Here is a 21,661-nt window from a genome sequence, read left to right as displayed (position 1 = left end):
CATTACCTAGGGTATCTGGTTATAAACTGATATAAAAGACCCTAGTAGACCATCTAGTTGGTCTCTCATGTACAGTAGCCAGCACACGTTTGTTTCTGTTATGTTTTGTCCAGTCTGGTTTGAAAGTTTCAAGTGTTCTAGTTCCCACCATTTTCCTTGTACAATCTATTCCATAATTTGACAAGTCTCATTGCCAGAGAAATATCAGTTCTCCCTACATCTAGACTTTGTGCTTCATTGCCTTTCTTCCAGCTTTTAACATGCTCCATTCCTCCCTGCTCAACTTTGATCTGGTATTTGTCATTATTGGTGCTCCTCTATCTAGGGCGAAGGAGGCTGATCAGCTAAAGCAGGACCTTCAGGAAGCCCGTGAGTCAGAGCGGAGAGCAAAGCAGAAACTCTTGGAGATCACCAGCAAGTCATCCTACACAGTAAGTGATCTATATTATAGTTCTATCGCTCCCTTCCCCTGCTGCTACAGGAGAGGGCACAAAGGTCCCTTTGTGGAGTGACATGAGTTGGGTTATTCAGTTGCGTAGGAATGGTAATTGCCAACAATTTCCTGTGCTGGCTGACCAGAATCCTGGGCTCCCTGGCTGGTAGAGAGGAGATGGCTTCATTTTACCTCCCCTTTACCCTTTTTCATAATCAAAGAACAAGGAAGTTCCCCAGTTAAACTAAAGGCAGCAGGCTTTAAGCTAATGAAAAGCAGTGCTTTGTTAGCCTGTAGTGCTTGCTGACATGAGGTAGTATTTGTGGCTGAGGGCTTAGTAGCAGCATTCAGAATAGGATTAAATACTTATTCATATAAGAACATCCTCCATTTCATTAGATAGGATAAAAATTGCTCAAAACCTGTAAACTCATGCTTCAGGGCATAAACCAACTGCTGACTACCTGGGTTCAGGAAGTAACTTCCTTTGGGAAGGGATGATTATGTAATTGCCCACTAAGAGGTTTTCACACCTTCCATTGAAACATCCTGTGTTGGTTGCTGTGGGAGACTGAATGCTAGTCCAAATGACCACTACTCTGATTTGATCTGGCAATTGGCTTTTTCCTGTTTTTCCTTTATAATGCAATAAATCACATTAGGAACTGCTTTGCTATCAAATATTTTCAGCCTCAGCAGCTTGCACTTTCTGGGGTTCCCATACTGCTGTTTGTCTTGGAGGGGGATGGGTTGTCTTCCTGAGTGAACTCACAGGTTGCTTGCAAAAGGGAATAATTATTAAACCTTTCCCCATTGCAGGTTTTCTTTAAACCTCCCTCCCTTCACATAAGTGTTCAAAGAGGTAGTACAAAGAGAGTTTGAGGTGCATCACTTTTCATCCAGATTCTCCAAAGCTTCCTGAAAATGTTCAGAACCGTTTAAGAAATTACAGAGATGAAATAAGTCAGACACTTCCAGCTTGAGGGCCCCAAGTTGAATGCTCACTGCTTCTGTGCTTTATAAGCTGCCTTTGGAATGCTCCTAGCTTTACTACCCCATAGATCAACAGGCTGCTGAAGGTCCACTAGCTCTCTAATGATGGCTTTATTGTACCCAAAGGGTGGCAGATCCTTGCTTGAAAGCCTAATGGCCGTATCAGTCAAGTGAAGAGTTTATATCTCTAAACTCCCTTAGGCTGGTGGGTCCATCTTGCGTTAAACCCACAGGAAAGTGACTAGAAAGCTTTCTTCTCCTGCCCCATCTTCTGTGTCTTGCTCTGTGCTAATCAGTAGCCAGCATTGATATATTCTTGCCTCTAGAATTGAAATATGATTAAAGGGAATATTGCAGGACAGAATCAAGCTGGGTTCCATCCCTCCAGCTGTATTGATCCTGGAGGCATTCCATGTAGAACTTCTGCTTCTACCACACATTTTGTTGCACCCTCTCCCTTAAAGGGATGTGAGCTTTTCACAGCAAAGCTCCCTGTATGGGGAAGAAAATAGGTGTCTTCCTCTTTTTTTCTGGTTACATTTTTAGCTGTCCCCTGTAGGCTGCCACTCGGATTAACTTGATAAGTACCAATACATCACATGTGCTCAAAGGCTGCTATTTACCGTGATGGCAAATGTCAGTAGTATGCAAGTGTGGCCATTGTAGTTGCATAAGTAGAGTACTGCTTAGTTTGCTGCGTATTTCTAAAGTGCTCTTCTCCTCATCTGCTGTTATGCCTGTCTCTTTTTCTTCCCATGTGGTTTGCCTTGCTCTGCTCTGTGTTAGGGGGCAGTCAAGTGAAAATACTGAAATCCAGTACTTGCACAGTGTTTCAGAGAGGTGGCTATAGGTAAGCATCCCTTCCCTGCTAGCACGCGGAGGGACCATGAACAATCAGAGAAGGTGAATAAGAATGTAGTGACGTAGAGGAGTTGGGTTTCTAAAACTACTGCATCTTCGTGTTAGGAGGCTACCCTTAGGTAAATTGCAGCTCTGCCTAATATAGGGTATGGTATGCGGACCTCTCCCTGCCTTTACCAGGTTGTAACTCTAAATATGTTCTTTCCTATTTTGTCCCTGTAGTTGGGTTATATGGTCTCTCAGCAATCAGAGTGAGCGGGATCCTTTTACTAGTCTGCCAAGGGAGGAAAGTGAGAAAGGCATGGAAGAGCAGAAGTAACTAAAGATGCCAAAAGGACAAGTGATCATTAATAGTTTTGTGACATTCCCATCTCTGACTGGCTGTTGATGTTCTTTACAGAGCTTTCTAAAGTGTCCTTGTAGCTCTTGGAGTCCATGGCCAGCTGTGTGGTGTGTTTGTGGTTTTTTTTTTGTTTGTTTTTTAATACTAGCCATTGGCATGTGCAGCACAAAGGGAACATGAATTTAAGTCTCTGGCCAGCAGGGATACAATTGCTTTGTGCCATTCTTTATTGATGCAGTTGGCAGTGTCTGGCTCCAGAGTGAGTCTCATCCAATTCCCATCTGCTGGCAGAGTGCAAGAGGAATAAAAGGAGGGGAAGAATTCTCATCACACTCAGGAGGACTTGGCAGACCCTTCACTGATGTCCTCTTTCTTTCCAGACCAGTCTCCTTATCCCTGTTCTTCAGCAGCTCCCTGTACCCCAACTCCCTGCCTGGTGATTTTTCCTAAACCCATAGGGAAGAGAGGGAAGAACATGATGTTAATGACAAAAAATGGGAATGATGATTTAGAGAACAGAGCTCCTGAAGCTCCTCTTAAAGGGTGCGTGTATATAAGTGCAGAGGCTGCTTTGATGCGCTCTAATTACAGTATGTCAGAGCAGACTCAATAATACAGTCTGCTGGAATGTGGTAATTACTGTACTCCAGCAACCTCCTGTGTCTCTTGTATCTGTCCCTGCATTTGAAAATGGCTGCAGGTTGCTTGAACTAAAGCTTGTTGAACAAGCTTTAGTTCAAGCTGCCATTTTTAAGCATGGGGACACTGATACATGAGATGCTGCAACCCTTTAATTAAAGCAGCTGGTAGCTGCTTTAGTTAAAGCACTACCCTCCCCCACCCCTGGAGCATGTGTAAAAGTACCCAAAGTCTGTAAACATTTGAAATCTCATAAATTCTCTAAAATGATTTAAGGCCAGAAGGATGCAGCATACAGGCTGAGGGACTTTGCACTGGGTAAAATTGTTAAAGTGCCTTAGTAATTAAGGTGGGGTTTTTTTGTTTGTTTGTTATTTTGTCCCTACTTTACCTCCACACTGTGCCCATGGATGTCCCTGTTCATGGTCCCACAGCAATATTGACATTGTTGTTTGTGAGCAATGCAGCCATGAAGTAAGTTGTGCCCTGGAGAAGAAGCAGGAGGGGGAACTAGTGCATATAATATGTGCAGAGTGCCAAACTTAACGTAACCCTCTGGCCAGACCAAGCTTGTAGCTTTAGTTGCTTCGTCCTTGTTTACTTGTAATTGTGCAAAAGTTCGTATTTCAGCTTCAGGTGTAGAATTTTATTACCCTTTGTGGACCTTGATGGTGACTATGCACATATGTACCTGCCCAGCCAGTTCCTCCATACTGAGCATGCAGATGTACACTTCCCATTGCAGGGGTGATCAAATTGTGACCTGTGTATAAGTGCCAAAAAGGCTAGGTCGCTTGGTCAGTACCATTTATTCCATGGAGGATGTTTTTACAAGAGATGTTTACTGCACAGTTGATGAATTAGCTGTGCAATAAATAGCCCAGCATCTACATGTGGGCCCCTATTAGGCTGGAGTAAATTAATTTACTTTGCAGTGGGAAAGTACTTGTAAATATAAGTACTGTCCTGCTGCATAGTAAAAAACTCTGTAGTAGTGCATATGTAAATGCTGCCCCAGCTGGTTGGGGTGCTTCAGTGCAGGGGCTGCCTGCTGGCTAGCCTTGCATTGAAATGCCCTTGTGCCCCAGCCAGCCCCTCTGAGCTGGGGTGGGGAGCAGTTCTAGACTGGCAGGCTGACTGCCCCTGGGGCTCCCTGCCAGCCGGGGCTGCTCCAACCCGGCTCAACATGCTGCAGTCCCGGGTGCACGTGCAAATGGCAATGAACTCTAGAGTTTATTGCTCCCATGCACACGTTCAAATGGCATGCATGAGAGCAATAAACTTATTGCTTCACATTAATGGCACATGTAGAGTACCTGGAGGGAAATATAATTCTGTCCCAGGTCTGCAGAACAAGGGAAATGCGGACTCCTCACATTCACTGATTCCAAGACAAATCTCTACCACCCATGAATTCCATGCATGTGGTAAGGGAAGGACTACTGTATGGAGTAAAAATGTCACTTACTTCATTTCTGACTGCTGTTGCCAAATAGGGAGATTTTGCAATTGTAGGTTCATTTCAAATCTCAGAAGTGAGGGAAGGAAACAAACAACCAAGAATAGCTTCCTAATCGGTGAAGTGCACAGACATCCCAGCCCTCAGTCCCAGACTCAGTCCTCTTTTTGACCTTACTTATAGTTGTCCAATCTTTAAATAAGCTTAGCCACGAAGCCCAAGACCTTTGCTCTGATCTTCAGGCCAAAGTAGGGTAGATCTTAAAGGAACAAATAGTGTATTGCAGGAATTACTGCCGCTGATGCAGTGCATGATGCTCTTCAGTAAACTAATTCCTTGGCCTATGGCTAGAGGGCACAGTTTGTTGCTTGAATTGATGTCTTTCAGATAAGGCTTAAAACAGAGATCTCGGCTGTTTGTGGCCATTGAGGATACTGTGGAACTATGCCATAGGCAGGATGTTAAGTCAAAGGTCCTCACCAATTTCTCACTCCATTCTACCAATTTATTTCCTTTGCATGTAGGATTTTTTCTTTCTTAGTGTTTTGTATTGGCATAATTCATTTCCTGTCTTTAACTGTAGTGTGGCTTTTACTATTAAATACCTGCCAAGATTCTCCCAAGAGGTAGCTACATTTAAACAGTCTGTAGTGACAGCTATAATATGTTAATAACATTGTCTAACTCCTATGTAGTAGTTTTCATCAGTATATATCAAAGGTCAGTATCGTGATCCTCATTTTACAGATGGAGGCACAGAGAGGTGGCTTGTCTTAAGTCAGCCACCTGGCCAGTGACAGCTGGGAATAGTCCCCTAAGTTCCAGGGCAGTTCTCTAAGCACTAAACTACATCAGCTTTTTCTAATACTGAGAGCATTTGGAGAATCTCTCAGCATAAAGGGTGCTATCATCAAAGTAGCTGTATGGCATAATTTTGACAGTGAAGCAGACTGGGTTTTGTGGATGACCTTAAGAAATGTGAAGGCTACCTTGTCTAAGCCCACTTCTTAACCCTGGCCACAGCAGTGGAGACACTTTTTTGCTCACATCTGTTGGAGCCCATGCAGCATCCTGCAAAAGGGATACAGAGTACTAGCATATGATCTGAATTGTCCATACCGTCAATGAGCTAGCTCTTCACTGAAGTACCATTAAGTAGCTTCTTGCATTATGGGGTCAGCAGTTGCTTTTTCTCTGTCATTGTGCCCTTCTGTTACTAAATGTTTCAGGCAACAGCAATTGCACGTCCAAAGATGATTAATCTGTACTCTGTCTTTAGCAGCCGATGAACTCGAGCACGACAACGCTTCCTGCCGATCTGCCAAGTTTCATCAGTGAGAGTCTGTCCTTTGACTTCAAGGATACTGATATGAAGAGACTTTCCATGGAAATAGAAAAAGAGAAGTACGTGGTATGCTTCCATTGCCTGTGTGCATGTGTCGCATTCAGTCCTGATATAGCATACATGCAGTTAATGGAGGTTCACCAAGGGTGAATTTGGCTTGTTCTGAAAATGTCTTTCACGTTGGTACCAGTGTAAGGCAAAAGAACAGGAAGGTCTTTGCTAGGTTCGGCTGTTAATTGTCCCTGAAGAACGTGGCGTACACGTTAAGAAACGCTGTCCTCTATCTCCTAGAATAGTGTCCTGAGTGTGTTGAGACCAAGAGTTCAACAGGATTCAGAACCAGTTTGGCCTTAATCTGCCTAATGAAAGTAATCCATTGCACCAAAAAACAGAAGGGATGTGTTCTCATCTGCTGTGGGCATAAGCCAACTGCGACCTTCTTGGGGTTTTAATGCAACTTCTAGGGTCCAGTAAACTGCAGGAATGTGCATGGTCTTTGGGAACAGGGATGCATTTGCCTCACACTGCAATGCATCCCAAGATGTTTTAGTGTCGTTGTTTGGATCTTAGTACTCAATTACAAGAGTAGTGGCTGATTGTTGTGAACATGGAATAGGTACTCTACAATGAAAAGCAGTTAAGACTAAGTTTCAAGAGTGACTAATTCTTGGTGCCTTAATTTTGGGGGAACTTGACACTTTTAAGGGACCCGGTTTTAAGACCGTGCTGACTCACTATCATTTAAAATCAGGGATCCTTTAAGATGTGTCAGATTGGGTGTCTCAGTTTGAGGATACTCAAATTCATTAGTCACCCTTAGAGAATCAGACACAAATTCAGTTTCGAACATGTTTCAGTAAATTGAGTTTATGTATATACTGTACAAAGGAGTAGAACAGCACTATTGAAAGCTGCTGAGCTCAACGAAATGGCAGAAGACTATCCTGTGTCGTAGTGCAGCTCCTACTGGAAATGGGAAGGGTTATATCTTCTGGAAATGCTCAGTTGGCTTTCTCTCATACCTGTGTGACTTATGATCTTGCTCTTGGATTGGATACCTGGCTCTTATTTTTAATAGTGAACAAACTGTTGCTCAGTGATGTTCATTCTAGAAGGCATGCAAGTGTTACCCGTTTTATGCTCTATAAATGATGAAATCCTAACCTGTATTAGAAGTTCCTTATTGGCTGTCTTTACCACAAACCTTGTGCAGATGCACAAATGTTTACCACAAGGCTGTTCTGTGTGTGACAGGGTGGAGTACATGGAGAAGAGCAAGCATCTGCAGGAGCAGCTGAATGAACTAAAGACAGAGATTGAGGCACTGAAGCTAAAGGAGAGAGAGACGGCTCTGGATATATTGCACAGTGAGAATGCCGACCGAGGCAACAGCAAGCACAACACCATTAAAAAGGTACCCGAGTTCCCCAGCTACTGCCTCAGCTCAGTGAGTCATTTAAAGAAAAACAGGGCTTCAGCTTTGCTCAATGTGTCATCATAAAAATGAGATGCAGGCTTCCTTCCTAAATCCTGGCTTGGAACTAAGCAGTCAAGAAAACCATTTGCTGTAGCACTAGGCAGTTTCAGGCTGAGTGTCTTTTAGCCTTGGAGCTGAGACAGCCAGAAAGAACCATGGGGTCTGTCCATATCTGCCAGCTTTACCAGGAAGTCCCATTTTAAATTCATAGCAATCAAATCCAGTCTCTTCCATGCTATGAAAAGAGACATTATACTGCTAAGGCTTGAAGGCTTCCTTAAGTCTTAATCAAAACAATATAAAGAGATAGTTATATAGGGCATCCTGCCCAAATAACTCCAGGTGTGGAAGGAATCACAGCAGTGAACAATAACAATAAATGGAGACATATCCCCATTAAATAGCACCCTCAAGATAAACAAATTAAGTCTTGAGCTTTAGTGCATAGCAAATGGAAGAGCATTCCTGAATTGGGTGTGTAAGGTGGAGAAGGATTGTCTTTGACTTTTTAATCCTTCCTAACTAACTTAACTAAGGCATATAACTAACAAGGCATATATAGGTGGCTTCCTCAAATAGGTTGATCTTAAGCTTTGCAGTGCTTTAAATAGTCAGATCTTTTGTATACATTGTATAAAAGGTTTGCTCATTTCTTTCTTCTTTCAAATTGTTACCTGGGTCCAAGAGCCAATTGTGTGTAGTAACACTTTCTGAATGAGCATCAGCCAAAGGATTTAATGCAACATAATGTATTAGGAAGACGGTAATTGTGAAAGGCCCTGATAAAATTGGTCTTTTTGGTTTTTAACTGTTCTTTTTTTTCATTACTCCAGTACTCAGTCCTTGCAACTAGACACATTTTTAATAAGGGACTGGTCAGTGAAAAGATACATAATTGGACATTCAAGCATGTGAAGAGGCTTTGAGCCTGCCTGCCTTATAGTCTCTTTGCCTTTGAAAGCTTGCAAATCAGAAGATGTGTTGCAGGGGCTATTATATAAAGGGATATCATTGATGATAAAAATAAATAGAATTAAATTAAACAAATTAAAACTAAATCCTTGCTTGTGTTTCTAATCCTCACCCCAAGAGTATTGGAAATGAAGGCACTTTAGAGTTTTCATTTACTTTGATTTTCACCACTGGCAGTTTATTTCACTTTTTGTATCTCATTGAATTGGGACAGTAAAATCAACTTAGTCGGTTTCACTTTCCACTTTTCCTGCACCAATCTTAAACTGTTTGGGCTCCTTTATCTACCAAGTCAGATAGCCTTACTGGCTGCATTATGTTTTGTTCAAGTTCTTTGAATCCTGCACTGCTGGTGAGTCCCTTTTTTCAAATGGAAAATAGTAAATTTTACCTTTGTAAATAAATCTCCAAAGCTGCTAGCAGAGGCAGAGAGTTGATGGTCCCATTTGTCTCACTCAGAGGTGGCTAGGCAGTCATTTAGATGTCTGCCAGTGAATCATCGTTGTAATCAGGGCTGTCTGGGTTGCCCTTTGTTCACTACCTGAATCTTGGGTCTTCTCCACTCCACTTCTGAAATCTCTTCTGAGGGGGCTGTGACAGCATAGCTTCTGCATCTCAGCTGGTGGATCAAAGGCCTTGTTTTGTTTTTAAGTACTCTATTAGCAAGACAAATGAAAATAAGCTTTCAGACCACCCCCGTGCCCTTGGGACCAGGACAGATTTAATTTTTACCATTAGGATAGGCCATCCAGGCATCTGAAAGGGAAATTAACTCAACTCTTTTCCCTTGCCTAAATGATATGATATCCACCCTCTGCTTCCCCTGGAAACTCTGCTGACCTCTAGCAGTAGGGACTGTTATGTAGATTGCACGAATGCCTTAGCATTGTTCATATCACAGAGGATTTTTGTTTGTTTGTTTGTTTTCTTGTTCACTTTATTTCACTGGTATAGCCTCAAGCCCAGGGCAGAAGACCTATCTGCATTTGAGACTGCAAAGTAGGTTATTCTAAGGTACTCTGCGTGTGGTGGTGGGATCACTGTCTGTGATACTAACCCGTGCATGAGCTTGCCTGTGAAATATGCTACTGTAGCCAGTTCTCAGTGTGGCATCCCCTAAAGCGCACTGTAAACCTGAAGCACGCCAACAGTGTGCTTTGCAAGTGTGAGATCTAGTGTCGTGTTGGCTGAAGTGTGGCACGCCAGCCCTCCCTTGGTATATCTGGAGAGCATGTCATAGACAACAGAAAAGCCCTGTTTCATCCTCTGTCTGTGGGGTTCAAAGCTTCTGTCCATTCACTTCTGCCCAGAGTCCTTTTCTTCTGGTGATGTCCTCCTTGGTGGAAGCTGAAGTGAGACCATAAATGAGGTGTTGAAGTAGATGCTTAAATGTGGCATACGTGCACAATACCACTGTGCTGCATGTGGTGAGAAACCAACCAGAGAAATGGATGTCTAATGCATTGTACAGGCAAAAGTTCTTTCCCCTTGATTTGCATCTGATGAAAATTCATGAGTTAAATCTTAACCTTCCTCTGGCTGTTACCACTTGTGCTTTTAAAATTGCCCCGAGGCCTTGAGAAGCCACACCCCTGTCTTGGAGTAGAGTAGCAGGTGCACACAGAATCAGCATCTCTGCTGCTTGGTCAAGAGAAGTATCTAACTGATAGAAAGGACACAGTTGGAAAGAGCCAGTATGAGGAAGCATCAGTCATGAAGCAGCACAGCTAAGACTATTCCTGTGAGAGTAACTCATAAATAGAATTGTTTGCTGTAGTTGCTACCCAGGGACAAGCATTCTTTGTTTTAGGTGTCCCGTGCCTCTTGGCTGTCTGCAGTTGTGTAGTATTCTGGAAATTGAAACTGAAAAGGATTTATTCGGTTTCTTGTCCAGGCCCTGGGGGTGAAATTATTCCCCACAGTCCTGCCCCTTGGTATCAACCAGTTAATTTTAAATTACTTTAAGAGTGGCACATCTGCCACCTCCATCGGGAAAGCTTGAGCAGGTATATTTCCTAGATCAGGGATAGGCAACCCCTGGCACGTGTGCCAATTAGTGGCACGTGGAGACATTTTCCTTGGCAAGCCTGGAGGTGTGAGGAAATTTGTTTTAAAAACATTTCTTTCTTTTAAGTTGCTGCTCCAGGGTCTCTGGAGCAGCCACAAGTCCCAGTGCCACAGCAGGCACTGGGGATGGACTCGGGAGACTACAGGCAGGGACGGTGTCTTCGTTCTGCTGACCTCGCCCCCTATCCCCAGACTACAATGTCCAGCCTGGCCCAGGCCCCGGAGGGGACCTGGCGGTAGGTGAGGCCGGGGACCAGGCAGGCACTGTGGAGGGCCATTGTGCTGGAGGCTCCTGGCTGGCTCAGCCCCAAGGGCTGCCCACGGTGGCTGTTCCTAGGGCACGAGGTGGCTCCTGCATCTGGGCCCTTGAACCAGGGGTGGCTCTGCCCCACTCGCACTGTACCCAGCATGCAGGGAAGCCTGGAGCCAGAAGCCCCCTGAGCCTGGTGTCCTACCCAGGCCAGGAGGCATCCCCTCGTGGGTAGGATGGCCCTGGCCCATCCCCGTAGAGCTGCGGGGGTTGGGCTGGGCTCTACCTCAGGTGCTGTTGGGTGCCCTTGCCCACCACAGCCTGAATCTGAGCAACCCTGGAGCAGCCTGCACTTCACACCCGGTCCTCTTTCTCCTCCAACTGCTGCCTTCCCAAAGGCCCAGCCAGGCTGGCCTCCCTATGGTGCCTCCCTCTGCATCTGCTTCTCCCTGCACTGCCCAGAGCCTGCCCTGAGTGCCCAGCCTGGCACTCAGCATCCCGGTGCTTCCCCTGCCTGGGTGGGATGCGGTGTCTGTCTGCCTGAGGCCTGGCTGGGCCCTCCTTCCCAGCCCTGGTCCTGGGCTTCTCCCACTTGGGGGCTGTCAGGGAGGCCTCAGTCCCCCAGCCCTGGTGGCTGCTGCTTGGATGTCGCTGCCTCCCTCTGCTGGACAGGGCCTGAGCCACAGCTGGGACACACCTTTCTCTTTTTCCTTTTCTCTTCTCTTCTCTTCTCTTTCTTTCTTTCTCCCTTTTCTTTTCTTCTCTTTTTCTTCTCTTCTGTATCTTTCTTTCCGTTTTTCTTCTTTCTCTTCTCTGCTTCTCTTCCATCTTTTTTCTCTTTTTTTCTATCTCCTTTCCCTCTTTCTTGCTCCTCTCCTTTTTTCTTTTCTCTTTTCTCTTTCTTTCCCTCTCTCTCCTCTCCTTTTTCTCTCTCCTTTCTATTCTCTATCTCTGTTTTTCTCTCTCTCCTCTTTCTTCTTTCTTTCTCATCATGACATGCTTAACAAAAAAGAATACACAGGAACAAAGGTAGTATATGAAGCTTTATTTATTGACACCAGGTTTAGAATGTTTAGACAACCTGGTATTTACTGTAAAAAACAAACAAACAAACAAAAAATACAACAACAACAACAACAACAAAAAACACAAAACCAAAAAAACCCCCCCAAAACAACCAAAAATACCCAACCCCTCTTCCCCCCCAAAAAGCAACATTTATGATTATATAAAGATGCAGTATATCCTGCCATGTACCCCCTGCCCTGGTTTTATTTTCTGGCATGCTGGCACTCCAGCACCTTACAAGGTAAATATTGTGATTTTTTTCCTGTACTCTGGCCAGAACCGTTGCCTACCCCTAACCTAGATTTCAAGGTTAGTATTACACAGGCCAGCATGGTCAGTGTAAAAGTCTGGACAGTGAAACAGCAAATCTTTTTTTTAATTGTTGTAGTCTCTAGGGTCCAAAACCTTCTCTGTCCCAGGTGCACACACCATTACTATTGACAGGAGCATAATGTGGTGTTTGGAGTATCAACTAATGCTGACACCTGTCAGAATTGTCTCTCTTCTGTCTTTGATCCCTCTGCTGCTGTGCTCTTTCCCTAACCCCATCTCCCTGAGCACTCTAGTGCTTTTTGCTCTCTTAACACTGTATCTGTTGCCTACAAAGATGTGCTTTCCTGTAAAGGTTTCGATTCTCACATTGGCCTCAGTTTGTAGCTGGCATGTGTGCAAGTGAGAGTTTCATATGCCTTTTTTGTGAAGTTCACTTTTATACCTCACACAGCTCCAAGAGTAGTATCTCTTTTTTGCTTTCTCTATGGCTGTGGTCGGTGGCCCCTGATCTCATACAGCAGAGGGCTACAGCAAATCCTGAACATACCATTGAAAGAAGAAGCTGTGTTACTGCGTGTCGTGCTAGGAGCCTCTTAGATGCAAGTGGAAAACCAAAGTCATTTTGAAATCAAGTTCTGTGTAACATAATAGGGATCATGCACCTTAAACACACCTAAAATTCTTAGTTCAAAACCAGGAAGACTCATTTTATTGGCACGTGGCTGGTTCAAGCACAGATGTCCTTAGGTTGGGAATCAAGAGGCCTGGATTTTTGCTAGCTCTGTCTTCAAACTTGAGGAAGTTACTCCTCTATGCCTTACCTTAATTTTAAAAAAGGGGAAAGGAAATGGTACATACCTTGTGGAAAAGCCCTCTGAGGTCTATGGATGATGAGATCCAAGAATTTGTTGTTCAGAATCTGATGTCGTCAGTTTTATTTTCAGTTGAATATTTTCTGTTACTCTTACTAAAAATCTGGATGGGGCAGTTGCCCTGGATGTCAAACTTTGGAACATGTAGTCCCAAGTCGCTTATCTCCGCTCCCCACTCATGTTTTACTCTCTTAGTGATCTATGCCACAGTAGGATCTGCCTGAATCAAAAATGTTTGCCCTGTGTGACAGCTGGCAGCAGTCAGGGTAGCCAAGAGCACTATTTGTTTCTCCTATTGAGAACTAATCTACAGCGCCTATCTTATGGATGTGACTTGCATTTTCAGGCTGATTTGTGACAATCATTCTACACAAGTTTGAAGTTTGCCATAGGAATGATGGGGCTAGCCATTGGCTGTTTGCTGGCCTAGCAGCCTGCTGTAGTCATGGGTAGCTTTGGATTCTTATTTGGATGATCCAGAACTCATGGGTCTGCAGAGCTGGCCAGGATTTTGCTTAAAAGATCCATTACTTATTGCTCCCTATTGAGTTACAAAGTGCCTCAAGAGCTGTTCTTGAAGTTTTGGTATTTCTTTGCCAGAAAGGCAAAAAGGCCAAAAATGAAACTAAAATGGGGAGAACTGCACTGAAGCACTTGATCCAGTTTTTAATCAGCCTTTGAAAGGTTTGGGTCAGATGCTCAGCTGGGATGAGATGAGCATTTATGTTGTCAGAGCCTGCTGTCCCATCTTTAATCTGTGGTTATTTTAAGAATCTCAGTGTCATCTTTACTTTGGGCAAAAGCCATTTGCGGGCACAACACAACTGAGATGAAATGAAGCGCTGGCAATTTGTGAAGGGAAAAATCTATCAACTGTAAGAAATCCTGTATCTGGAAGGAGCCCCCCATAATTAAACCAGATGCACAGTAAGTGCTGTTTGTGTGACCTCTGGGTTTTGTTGCCTGCCTTTGAAGATGCCTGCTAAGTTTTTCATGTTTAATTATGTGGTTAACATGCTAATCCTTTTTTATGAGCTCTGTGGGCACAGTACAAGCACCTCATCTGGAAACTGATTTCCTTTCCATAAAGCTTGCTCTCTCCAATGTGTGCTGGCTCTGCTAACTCCAGCTGGCTCCACTTCAGTAAGGTTTGCTGCTTAGACTGTCTTCGAATACAAAAACCAAGAGAGTTTCTATCTCCTTCCTTTTGCTGGCAACGAGGGGCTTCTCATAGGGCAGGTAGCAAGTCTGCTTAAAGCTGAATAGGAGGCAACAAAATTTATTGGAAGCATTTTTTTTTATATTTGGTCCTTTCTCTCTTGCATGGATTTCACCCAGTCCCATAACTATTATTCCTTTCAAAGTACCAAGGCTTAGGAGTGAGGCACTGTATCTGTGCCCAAAGCCAGTAGATTTGGCTTTTAGGAGGTGCTTTGGTACTCGGTAAATGAGAGTAGTTCCTCTGTGCTAGAATGGTGAATCATGCAGGTCCCACCATTGTCATTGGCCAGGGAGTTGCTAAGTCATGGGAAATGTTGGGTTGAGGTGCACTCTCTGAGAATCTTCAGGTGTAGCTTAAAGATCCCGTGACACTGTGTTCAAATCACAGAGCTCCTTGAGGCTGCATCAGGATTAGTGCATTCAGTAAAACGACTCCTAATGTCCATGGCTGTATGTGGGGTGGATCCAGGATGGGTGCACTTGCACCCTTCTTTGATTCCTGGTCCATCCAAAGTTTAAAACGAACTGCCTGGCACTGGCAGTAGTATCAAGTCAGGCAGTGCCAAGGGAGTTAGTTGATAGCTCATTATAATCTACCAGATCCTTTCTAAACTCTTCATTCCACAGGTGTTAATGACCCTGCTGTCTTTTTAATGGTTCTGATGTTCCACCAGTCAAGCTGTCCTTTGTTCTACATTTCTGCTGTCTTTTAGCTGCTCCTGGTAATGAAGTTTCTATTTCACAGCCCTGAAGATTGTTTTTTAACTCCTTCCAATGAAGTTATATTTGTTTTTGCTAATACAGCCCTAGACCCCAAGCTTCTAGTTTATTTTAAAAATGTGTGTTGTGTTGTATATGATGGTGAACCTCACCGTGTGTACCCTCCTTTTCAAAATTTTGGATCTACCCATGGCTTTGTATAAGCTGTTGCTGACCCTGCATGCAGTAGTTGTGATGTACCAGTGCAGTCACTGGATGATTCTTTTCTTTGTGCAAAACAAAGATGCCTTGAAATGTGGAAGTCAAGACATTAAGATCTTACAGAGCCCTTGAATGTGGTATTTTCTTGCGTACCACTGGTACTTTGGTGGTCCACTTCAAACTCCATTTACCAGCAATAGGCTGGCTTTGACTTCTCTCTTTTGGCTGGAAGTTGTACCCCCTGCCACGCTGGGCGAGTATAACGTCTTTTCTAACGAGGTTAAACCTCTGGAAGCCGACTAGTTACTGAATAATGGAACGAACAAGGCAGGCTTCCTTTGGAGTTGAGTTCTTGTGTTTCTCTCTATTCTGCTCTCCCTGAATGCTGCTAAATGTGTATATTAACAGTATGGTCACACAGAGCAATGTACTGTATTTATCACATGGCACTACAATCACATCCCTTAGCAGGGTGATACATGCCACAAAATGAGGAGAATGCAACTGGAGCATACCTTTATCCCTTCTTTGAGCTACCATTGCCCTGACAACCATCTACCTTGGATGGTTGACTGTAGGGGTGCACAATTATTTTGGCTGGAGGGCTGCTTAATGAGTTTTGGTGAACTGTCTAGGGCTGCAAGGGTAGCCCCACCCCTTGGCAGATGCCCAGGCCCCTGGTCACCTTCTTAGGACCAGACATCTCTCCCATAACCTCTGACCTTTGCCACTAGGTATCCCTCCCCTTGCCTCTGGAAGTACTTCTGGGGGGGGGGGTGTAAGGGGGGGGTTGCCATCTTAGAACCAGAAAAGAATAAATTATATACTATAAGTCAAACATCTTCTATAACGTATTTTAATGTTATTTCAAAAAATATTTTCATCATTAATTATGTTTGCATAGTGTATATAGAGGTGATCACATAATAGCTCAAAAATAAAGTCTACTGTGTATGTGGGGGAGTGTGGGGTGTGGTTGGAGGGTGTATGTGTATGGTGGGAGTTGAGGGGGTGTGGCTGTGCGTGGCGGGGGGGACTGTGTAGGGTATTTTGTGGGTGAGGGTGTACATATGGGGACAGGGTAAGGGGTGTGGGAATGCGCATCCTGAAGTTAATTCTGCTCCGCTGTTATGGTTTTAGGCAGCAGTAGTACAGGACAGCTGGGGATTCAGATTTTGAGGTGCTGAATACCTACAATTACCCTTAGTAACTGTAGGGAGGAGTGGATCCTCAGTGCCTCTGAAAATTATGCCTGTGCAGTGTATATGTGAGACCTTGAGGCAGAGGCATATTAGATTTATTTCTTATTGTGGATTGCACTGGTTGGGAGTGCATATTTAGACAAAGGCCCTAGTTTCTTTACCACTGTCTTCTAGACCTCTCCTGAGCCAGAACATGAAGCTAAACAGGCACCCAAAGGAAAATGACCAGCTGCTGCTTCCTATCACACCGAGGAAAATGAAACAAGGAGATATCTGAATTTTTCTTTTACCAGTGTTTGGAAAGTGCAAACTGAATGCCATCTCTTTCCTTCCAACGTGCTCATCACTGCTTGGAGGATGAAGAAAACCTGTGTTCCGGCCTGTATGCCCGAGAGAACCAACTGGTGTTGGAGTGAGAAAGATGCTCTCCGAGGAAAATAGGAAACGGCAGGAAAAGGGCAAGGAGGGGAGCAAAAATCTTCAGAAGCATTTTTTTAAACTATAGGGGGGTAAGGATGGAATTAAACACTCTAGTTAGTAATATGTGGAGAAGAGCTGGAGAGACATGTCAGCAGCAGGAGAGACTGTTCACAGATTCACAGAAGTTTGTTGTACACAACACTTTGAGTTCATGAGTTGATGGGGACTGTAGATCTTTCTACCAGCAGCCTGAAAATATACCCAAGTTGGAAAGGGGGGAGGAAGAATGCTTTCCTTCCTTGAGGGGCTTTGGTCACTCTGTCCTTGAGGCTGGCAGTCCTGCAGCATAAACAAGGAAATGATGGGGGAAATTAGAATTTTAAAACTCTTTTGTAGTCATCTGAAGTGGCACTTTTGTAGCATAGGTAAGGAAATTGCTGTTTAAAAAAAAAATCTAGGTGTTAATCTGATCATCCCATCAATCAGAAACCTCCTCTGTTCCCTCTTTTTACCCCTATTTGAAAGGGACATTTTTATTATGTGAGTTAAGGAATCAATTCATTTTTTCCTCTAGTAGTTTTGTAGCATGGTTTTTCTAGAAACAAGCTCCTGGACACTGATTTGTATGGTTTTTTATAACCTTCTCTATCCACCTGCCACACTTAATCTTTCATTATTATCAGGGAGGGAGTATACCTGGATTTGGTGGTCTCATTTCAATTGCTTGTAATTTTTGCTGTGCTAGCAGAAGTCCTTTCCCTGGCACCGTTGGCTTAGCTGCTGTAAAATGGGTTTGGGTGGGAGGTACTTACTGTTTGCTTTAAAATGAAATACCGCCTGGACTCCCTGGGTAAAGGCAGAAGCTCTGAGAAGCTGCAGTAGAGGGGCACAGGGAATGAAACTCTGTTCCCGTTTCCAGATCTAGATTCATTTTAGCTCTAACTGCTTAATTACCCTCTCTCTCCCTCTAAATTTCCTTTGATGGTTCTGGTAGTACATTGTGGAGTCCATCCCACCCTCCTTGCTGCAGGAAGGAGATTATCATAATACTGCCTTGTAAATCAATTTTCTCTCTGCACTGACAAAAATGTAACTCACTCTTAATCGCTCAGCTTTGCCTGCACAGCCTTACGTTACATATATAGTTATTTATTCTTGTATCACTGGGAAAATGAAATTGAGGTAAGAAATGCTTTAAGGAGAGCTTGCAGCTGTTCAGTACCAGGCATTCCAGAATTGGGGTAGTGATGGGGGAACGGGGGTAGCTTACAGTTCATTTTCTGCCACCCAGAAGCTGTGGAGGGAAGGGCTGGGTGGAGTTCGCAGCTCTGGATACCAGCTGAGAGCTGCTATAGGGAGCACTGTAAAACCAGTAGCGAATCTCAGCTATTCTGGTCCCAGCTTCCCCTTGCGGGCAACAGTGTCTGAGCACTGTAACATCCCCTACAGCTAGTTGCTCACTTGAATGTAGTCATGGTGCAGGGAAGGAAAGAGTGAAGTCAGTTTCCAGAAGGAGGGGTGGGATTTCCCTGAGAAAAGTTGCCTGGAGCCAGTCCCTTTTGCAGCAGAAATAAGGTAAGATAGCTTGGTTCACAGGAGCCCACTGCCAAGCCCACTTCTGTAATACCTCAGGCCACTCAGCAACATGCAGCAAGATGAGTCAGAGTGCCATGAGTCTTGTTTCCTCTGTGCTGAAGCTGGGAAGAGCCTTCAGTAGCCTGGACTTTCTTTTTACTTGAGTGGATGTGTCAGGGTTTGTCATAGCACGCACAGCTTGGATGCAGTCCCTATGTGTAACTTCGGAGTAAGCACACAGCTCTCTCTGAGCAGCCCTGCAGTGCAGTCACTGTCAAAAGCAATAGGCATGTTGGTCAGCAAACTGCAGGCCAGGATTAGAGCGGAGTCACCTGAGCATTTCTTGTCAATGCTGGAGGAGGAGGGAGGGAGGCCAGCCAAAGCCTGGACTGGAATTTCTCTACTGTGGAAAAGAAATAACAAATATATTTACAGGCTCTTGAATACTATATTTTTTTTGCATGTAGTACACCCATGTATATAATACATACCCTATTTTTGAAACCCCGAGAAGGAGGGGGGAAAAAAAAGGCTTACGTTGCAGTACAGGTAAGTAACTAATGTTGGGGGATTGTGGTGGAACTGAGTGTTGCCTGCTTCTGGTGTTGTTGTTGGGGGGGCCATAGGGCAGGGCCTGATCCTTTGGTGCCACTGTGCAGGATTGGGCCTTGCCATGCAACCCCAGTGCTGGCATGCTGATGCTGGGGCTGCGTGGTGAATCCAGGACCCTGCCCTGGCTCTGAAGCCACGTGTAGGGTCTGGTCATGCCAAATCTGAGACTGCACACCCCACAGCCAGCATGTGGGGCTGGACCCAGCGCAGTAGCCGAGGACCAGCCCTGTGCGGTTGCCTGATCTGGCACATGTTTGGTGAGAAGAGCTCCCCATGGGCCCAGAAATATGGTGCAGGGGTAGGGGCAGAGAGGGAGCAGTGGCAGCATTAATTGCCATGGCTCCCAGGAGTACAGGAACTATCGCTGCTGGTGCTTTGCCGCCCCTCCCCCTCAGCAAATTTCTATATCTGTGGGGAGCCCGTTTCCTCACATATAATGCACACCCTGATTTTCCCCAGCTGGTTTTGGGGTGTAAAAGTATGAGTTTTATATGTGAGAAAATACAGTACAAGTTTTCTCCTTCCAGGAGTACTGGAGCATTGGTGGCAGAAAGAAGCAATCTGCTCAGTCAAGAGCAAACTTAATTTTTCCTGTGCTGTTCAGGCACCTGATTTTAATCGGATGTGAGAAGGCAGCTGGCTGAGAGATGCAGATCAGCCCCAGTGCCTAGTTGGAGGCAACTTACAGTTCTGTGAGGTCTTGGGTGATGACTGTCAGGAGTTGTCCTCGTTCCCTGAGTGATGGGGCAGTGTGACCTTATGCTGCAGTGTAGCTTTCTAGCATGGAATTGTGGCTGAAGCCTTCTCTAACAGCCCAAGTTCTCACTGCTGGGAGAGTGAACCCATCCTGCCCAGAATTGCTCACCTACTTTGTGTGTGATGCTCTCTAGGAAATCCCTGAGGCTGATATTTAAAGGCTTATTGATCCTTCTGGGTGTGACCATAAACTGGGAAGGGATTTTCTTTCGTGGAATTGTGCATAAGGGGACAGGTTTTATGGCTTTCTCAGAAACCATATTGTAGATGGGGCACTCAAACAACGATCTTTGGTATCCTGCTGTTACAGTTAACTTGATATAGGTCAGAGTCTTATGGCCAGTTTCTCCTCTCGTTAAACGGGGTACCCTTTTGTCGGAGTCTGTAGTGCTGCTGGCATCTGAGAGGGGAGGCTGTGGCCCTCCTTGCTGAGTAATCTTCTTTGTGAGGGCTCAGTGGGTTGTAGCCATTATGCCAGAATCCGCCACAAGTGACCTACTCAACATGGTAACCAGGCCCACCTGCATTTTGTTTCCAGCTCTCCCTTTAACTCGCCCCATGAACTTGGGTAAGCTGCTTCCTCTTCTCGTGCCTCTGTTGTACATGGAGGGAGCAATGCAGAGCAGCTCATAACCTGTGAAAGGTCCTGAACCAGGTCTCTTCTTTCTCCTTGTGTCTGTGCTGGATCCCTTCACTGCTGTGCTTATGTGCTCCCTCCGCCTCTTGCCTTTGCAACAGCATTTAATCAGAGTTGTTCAGCTCTGGCACAGCTGCTGGTGCATGAACAAAGAAGTAAATATGAATGACTGTGTTGGTTTAAAATGTACTAGAAACTAGATGGGAAGAGAATTCAGGGAAAAGACTACACACATTAGAAGGTATTAATAGCAGTAGACAGCTGAGTCAAAATATGACAATCTCCTTTGAAACTAGGGAGATGCACCTTTTCCTTCCCAGAGTCAGTCTGAACTGTAGTATCTGAACACTGAGTCTGTAGTTTGTCATTCGGTGTCATTTCTCAGAGCTAGCAAGCTTCCGCTATTTCTTTTTAATGACATGGGGGCCTGTCAAAACCAAGGGATATGCGGAATGATGGTCCTGAGCATTCCTCTTCCAGGCTGCTCCTGCTCTTGTCCATGCTGCACAAGAGAGTATCCTAATAGTGGAAGGTGTTAATTGCATCACTAAAGTTAAATATTGTTAACTTGGTCAGAACCAGCCGCTCAGAGGCAGTTGTGCATTTTATTGTGGTCACAGCTGCGCTGAAGGGAAGGACCAAAAGACTACAGTCTGCTTCAGCTGGCCATGGAAGGAGGAAAGGGAGAGGCTTCTCTCCTTGACACTTGGAATTGCATATGCCAACATAAAAAGTTCATGTGGACTCCACACACGGGACCTCTTGGTGCCAGTACCTCTTGTTAGCATCCCAGTGGAGAGTGTCCTTCTGTAACCATTTCCCTCTGTCCTCTTCCTGATTTGATGACCCCCTCTTCCCCATTTCCTCACTGCCAGGAGGGTTTAGACTAGAGTGATACCAAGTGGGGTAGGCTGAATCAGTGATTCCATCGGAGGAAGCGGCAGGGAGCAGAGTGGGTCTCTCAATGCAGCATTTGTACTATGCTGAGGCAAGGTGCATCCTGGCACCGTGGGAACATTTTGGGGGAGGAGAGTCAGCCAATTCCCTTCCCCTGCTCTATCTCTGTTGGTACAAGTGGAGTATTATGGCACAGTGAGGCCCTCACAGGAGTTGCAACCAGAAGGAAGAAAGAGCCTGGCAAGCTGAAACTGCCTTTAGGGTTTGTCTTTGTTTTCCCAAGCTGAACCCTCTGGCCTTATAAGCAGGCACGTATCTGTCAGTTGCCCTTTGTAGCAGACCATGGTTTCTATTGGGAAAACCAGGAC

General features: G+C 44.9%; 1 protein-coding gene across 7 annotated transcripts in view; it reads left to right on the top strand.

The window, feature by feature from the left end:
* The window catches only part of NF2 (NF2, moesin-ezrin-radixin like (MERLIN) tumor suppressor), a 72,238-nt gene that overhangs the window by 41,744 nt on the left and 8,833 nt on the right, over positions 1-21,661 (top strand). For 2 of the 7 annotated variants that reach the window (XM_090062282.1, XM_090062279.1), the window contains 4 exons: positions 326-431; positions 6,011-6,132; positions 7,328-7,487; positions 9,477-9,521. In XM_090062282.1, the coding sequence (XP_089918408.1) occupies positions 326-431; positions 6,011-6,132; positions 7,328-7,487; positions 9,477-9,512 (424 nt within the window). In that variant the 3' untranslated portion in view covers positions 9,513-9,521. Of the gene's footprint in view, positions 1-325; positions 432-6,007; positions 6,133-7,327; positions 7,488-9,476; positions 9,522-21,661 lie in introns of all 7 variants that reach the window. The other 5 variants (XM_090062281.1, XM_090062277.1, XM_090062280.1 and 2 more) reach the window with 3 other exon arrangements.

Source organism: Crocodylus siamensis, chromosome 9, assembly GCF_052110815.1.
Source record: "Crocodylus siamensis isolate JL-2025a chromosome 9, ASM5211081v1, whole genome shotgun sequence".
Classification (NCBI taxonomy): Eukaryota; Metazoa; Chordata; order Crocodylia; family Crocodylidae; genus Crocodylus; species Crocodylus siamensis.
This window is presented reverse-complemented; position numbering and strand designations above follow the sequence as displayed.